Source organism: Diabrotica undecimpunctata, chromosome 5 (assembly GCF_040954645.1).
Source record: "Diabrotica undecimpunctata isolate CICGRU chromosome 5, icDiaUnde3, whole genome shotgun sequence".
Taxonomy (NCBI): Eukaryota; Metazoa; Arthropoda; class Insecta; order Coleoptera; family Chrysomelidae; genus Diabrotica; species Diabrotica undecimpunctata.
Window position 1 is genome coordinate 20,064,693 of NC_092807.1, and position 6,000 is coordinate 20,070,692.

Consider the following 6,000-nt stretch of genomic DNA (forward strand, 5'->3'; position numbering starts at 1 on the left):
TATTAATAAATTGTATTTATAAATACATATTAAATTTAGATTAATAGCTTTAAAAACTAATTATTGTTGCGTATTGTAATTGTGCTATGCCAAAACAAATAAATAGTCTGTAGAAAGCTGATAAGCATTCATATAAGATAGATTATTTTGAACAAGAAATAATGGCGGAACGTTTTTACTATTAATGCTCTAAATAGAAGTAAGTTTAAGATTTAGAATATATAATTTTGTATTAAAATATTTTCTTATGTATTTTAGTGTGTTGCAGTAGTCTTAAAACTAAGTGTATTTACTGTTATATAATAGTTTGACAAATAGTTGACATTTTAAAAATTCCTCACTTACTAACTATTCTGATGTTTTGGCAACGCTGTGGGCTTCTGGCGTCGTAAATGACGTGAACGCATTTTTATATGAAAAATACTATACATAAATTACAAAATATTGGTTGCATATACAAAGAAAATCATTTTAAAAAGTAAAAGAGAATCATGGTAACTTTTTTGTGAGGAACTTAATAAAATTACTAATTAAAAGGATATTTGGACGCAATAAAAAATATATATAATTAACCATTAATGAACGAATAGGTAGAAGATTTTCTTAACAAAATTACTCCCGCCTGTGTTCCAACTAACGACACTTCAGTCTCATATGGCGAGCTTGAAATTGGAATATAGTTTAAAATCAAATATCAACTCAGCTACTGGATCAGACGACATATATTACAAAATAATACATATCCTTTCTTCAGCCAGCAAAAGAGAATTATTGTATTCCCTAACCAACATATAACAAACAAGTTCTATCCCAACGAGCTGGAAAGACTACTTAGTTGCTCTAATATTAAAAGCAAATAGAGATGTCTACACACACTCCTGACTCTTATCGTGGGATATCATATACTTCTTGAAAACATTTGAACGCATGATCAAAAAATAGAATGCAACATTGACAACTAAAGAAAACTGTCTTTTCAACATGTAAGGCAGTAACACACTTACTAAGGGACATTAATGTCAACTTTACACAAAATAGGTAAATTGTGGTAAAAATCATTGGTTTGACGATGAATCCAACATAAGAAAAAATGAAGTCTACAGAAAGATGCTTACCCGACGAACTAGAACAACTGTAGAGAATTCTCAGACAAAGAAAAGAGGATACACAAACGAAACCACTTAAATAAGGAACCTAAATATATAGAAAACCTCAACAGAGAGAAAGAATTCAGAGTATTCTATAAGAATGTTAACATCAAAAGAAAATAATTCAAGGCAAACACAAGACAATGCAGAAGTCGAAATGGTGACCTATTAACAACAAGGAAAGATGTATTGAATAGATGGGTGGAATACTTTAACCAGGCACTTAATCTAGAGACAGAAGAAGAAAACCTGGAAGAAGAGATATGGTAAGGGGAACAAACGAGAGGGAAGAGGAACCACAGACGATTCTTGAAATTTAAGTTACAGTTAAAAAACTAGCCAGAAACAAATCACCCAGAATAGATAATCTCACGGCTGAACTATATAAAGAAGGTGGAGATGATACCCTAATGGCATTACAGCAACTTATAAAAGAAATATTGATACAGAAATCCCTTCCCAATGATTGGAATACTTTACACCATACACAAAAAAGGAGATATCTTTGAATGCTGTAACCACAGAAGAATTACGCTTCTAAATGTAAAAATAAAAATATAAAATATTTTCCACAGTACTATAGTAGGAAAATACCAGACTGGTTTCAATGTTGATAAATCGACAATTTATCAGATTGCAACCCTGAAACAAAAATATTGAAAAAAGCACTGGAATATGGTATTCATACTCCTTACATATTTATAGACTACAAAGCCTACGACTCTGTGAATAAAAGAGAAATGTTCAAAGTAATGAAAGAGCTAGGAATACCAAATCAGTTGGTAAATTTAACAAAACTAACTCTTGAAAAAGTTGAATGTAGAGTACTATTTCAGGGGGAGCAGTCTTAACCTTTTAAAACAAATAACGGGCTGCGCCAGAGAGATCCTCTCTCCTGTATACTGTTCAATCTGGCCCTGGAAAAATTAATACATGTGTCACAAATCACAACCACTGGTTCAATATAATAAAACAGTGCCAATTCTGGCCTATATTGATGATATCAATTTTAAATTTGACAAATGTTGATGAAACTTAACAGAATTTTAAAGCATACTTAATATGTCATTATTATTGTTTGTATTAGTGAAAAAATTTAGAACTTCTAGTTATCCAAAATGGTTTAATGCTAACTTACGTTATTGAGTTGTACAGAAAAAATTGGCCATAAAAATTAACTTATCTGAATCAAGTAAATTATAGTTTATGCAGCAATTCTAAGTATTTTTGGCAGTTTGTAAATAATAAGAGAGCATCAAATGATTTACCAGACAGTATGTATTATGGTAATGTTATAGCAACAAATGAACATCATAATTGCAAACTGTTTCAGACAATTTTTTTCAACAATTAATTCGCCATAGTGAAATATTAATAACTTGGAAGTAAAGGAAAATAGCCTTTATACCTAATTTTTCAATATCAGAGAAATATATTATCAACATTTTCTCCTTACCTAATAAGTTAAGCAGTGGTTCAGATGGTATTCCTGATTATTTTCTAAAGAACTGTATTTATTCACTAACTACATAATCCTTTACATCTTTTTTGGTCATCATAAAAGACATTGGTTTTTCCAACTTTATGGAAGCATTCTTATATCTGCCAAATTTTTGAATCATAAAAGTAATAAAAAAGACATAACAAATTATCGGAGCATGTGTAAAATGATATCATGAGCTACATGATAAATTAAAATTTTATTGTAAAGAATGACTAATACACAATCAACATGGATTTTCTCAGAATAAATCAACAGTAACAAATTTAGTACTTTGAACAAAAAATATGAAACGCATTGGAGAATAATAGACAGATGGTTACTATTTGTACTGACTTCTCCAAGGTATTTGACAGAGTAGATCATAACATATTAGAAAAATTAAATACCTTTGGCTTCAGTCATCAATCTGAACAATGGTTTAGCAGCAAGAGACAACACACAACAAGTAAGAATAGGTTGTTTTAATTCAAATATAATTCATGTGACATATGAGTACCCCAAGGAGTTCACTGTTGACCTTTGTTATTTAATATGTTTAGGAACCATATATGAGAATGTTTCAGAAATTGCGGTTTCCTGATGTTTGCAGATGATTTAAAATTGTTTAAATCCATAGATTCAAATAATGATATAACTTTAACTCAAGAAGATTGAGACCGGTTGAGTATTTGGTGTGAGAATAATATTTTACATTTAAATGTTGAAAATAATGCTATATGTTTTTAGAGACATATTAAAAAAATATTTCTTATATAATTAATGATAATGAATTGTCTTACGTCAAAACAATAAAAGACTTAGGTGTCACATTTGATGAACAGTTGTGTTTTGTACAACATATAACAGTAACAGTAAAATCTTTAGGCTTTATCATTCATAACTGTCTAAGACTATCTGTTTGGGCTTTATGAACAGTTTATTATGCTTTGGTCATATCTAAAGTGGAAATAGGTCTATTGTATGATCTCCATGATACCAAGTTCATTCTACTACGTTAAGCAGAACAGATTGCAGAACAAATTTTTAAGATATTGTGCATTTAAATTAAATATACACATTATTAATCATGATTATACAAATATTTTAAAAAAACAGCATGAATTTATTAAAAGCCCAACGAGGTAACTTTGATTTAGTATTTGTGGTTAAATTATTAAATGGTTTAATTTGTGGTTCTGAACTTCTCTAATCTATTACTTTATGTTTCCTCCAGAAGTCTCAGACATGTTGATCTGCTTTATGGTATGAATTTGCTCATTGAGCAAGCACTAAAAATGATAAATAGAAATATTTGGTATCTCCTTGGTTTCATTTAAAAATCAGATAAAAAGAGCTTGACAAGTTATACTTACATACTTTTTTGTTTATTTTAATTCATTTTGTTTCATATATAATTAATATTTTGTTTTATTTATAACTAAAATTTAAATTAGTTTGTAAGCAATTATAGATTGATTTTTACACTAACATATATATTTTTTTTGTAATGGAGGTAATCCCTTATATTAAAAACTGAATAAAGTAAAAATCTAAATGGATTACATATGAAAGCAATTAAAGTGAGATTAGTAATAAATAAAAGTAAAACCAAATAAGAAATTGTTATATCTTCTACTGTAATGGGTAGGGTTTCAATTTGCATAATTTCGAATTTATTGGCAACATCATAAATTACATTTGAAATATTGGTTGCTGGTAGTCTAGATAAAGAATCTGCATTCAAATGTGCTTTAGTATTTTATCTTGTGTTGAAAACTTTGCAAAAATATTGCAAAATGTTGCATTCTTGTCGTTGTAAGTGTAGGCAAACTTTTTGAAGGTGACAAGATTTGTATTAGTGGTTGATTATCAACCAGTAAAGTAAAAGGTCTGCCAAATAGATAATAGTAGAATTTTTTTACTCCATAAATTATACCATAATTTTATGGGAACTCTATAATGCACAGATACAAATTTATAACTAATCTAGGTTTCCACACTATTTTACTGACAAAGGAGGATTTAAAAAATATTTAACAATACTACAAATATCTTTATTGTTTCTGGCTAATGTGAAATTGTTCTAAATATTCCATTTCAACAGGATGCATATCAGGTCCTACAAGAATTAAGGAATGTAATGGTCCACCTAAATCTACAGTTGACATTTCCTTCAAGCTACAAGTTATAATTTGCTGTGATTCTGATCCAACTCTAGCTAGTCCAACACATAAATTTTTTTCACTTACACCAGGATCTTCACCGGCCTCTTTCCTTTTATCTATTATCTGCAGTAGTTGTAGAGCAGCTTCACTAACTGTCATGAATTTTGGTGGCATATAAACTTTCTTTTTCATTGTTAGGCTCTCTAATGTTGGTTCTTTTACCTTAATATCAAGCAAACAAAGTGTATGAAGTCCATTCTTGACATTGTTAACAATTTTACCAAAGAAACTATCTGGTTGCCATGTATCTGTCCAAAAAGGAATTGAAATCGTTTCACCAAAACTGTAGAGTTGTAACCCACAACAACCCACGGCATTTAGTATAGATGCATTATGAACTACTTGAAATTTGATTCCTTTTTCCTTTGCCCGAAGTATAAAATCAGTATGGGTGGTAGCACCAAAAGGATCTCCCACTACTAATAAGGCAACATCTTTTTCTTCGGCACCTGCCAATATATCATTAGCTCCCAATTCCACCAAATCTCTGTCAGCCAAAATTAAGGGTCTTCCATAGAACTTTTCCAATTCTTCCTTACCACAAGTTAATATTGATGTATAAGCTTCTAAATACACTCTGTCACAACTTTTAACTATTTCTAGTCCCTTGACTGTAATATCTTTGGGATCTCCCAAACCTAAGCCAATTATGTAAAACATTTTCAGCAATTTTATACTATTAGTATATTAAATGATTAAAAAGGTACAAAATAACATAATAACAGATAACATAACCAACATTAATTGAGGTTAGGCTAGCCCAGTTCTTCTTCTTCGGAGGAGGAGGACATTTGTAATTGTGACATCTGACATGCTGTATCTTCTTTTTATTTCACATTCCTTTTAGAAGGTTAAAAGTACTTTTCATAAATTGTGAATTTCCTCTTGATACAGAATAAGGTAGGCATCAGACTATCCGACCGACCACGACCAACCGTTAGACGGCGAAAAACCAACTTTTGTATTTTTATTTTTAAACTCACATTACTCGTTCTTGTTCCATCGACCGACCGTCAAAACGTCAGGAGGCAACATAACCACATTTTTGTAATATTCTTTTACGGGGCTTTTTGCAGAAAATTGAATTATGGATAGAATTAGCCGCGATAATTCTACTGATAAATTGTTTATCACTTAATTATGT

At 30.1% G+C, this 6,000-nt stretch overlaps 1 protein-coding gene across 1 annotated transcript; it reads right to left on the bottom strand.

Moving 5' to 3' along the window:
* Window positions 1-4,663: 4,663 nt before the first annotated feature.
* Dph5 (diphthine methyl ester synthase) lies at window positions 4,664-5,644 on the bottom strand. The gene has a single exon (XM_072530931.1). The coding sequence runs from the start codon at window positions 5,514-5,516 to the stop codon at window positions 4,686-4,688; it is 831 nt and encodes a 276-aa protein (XP_072387032.1). The 5' UTR covers window positions 5,517-5,644; the 3' UTR covers window positions 4,664-4,685.
* Window positions 5,645-6,000: the final 356 nt, after the last annotated feature.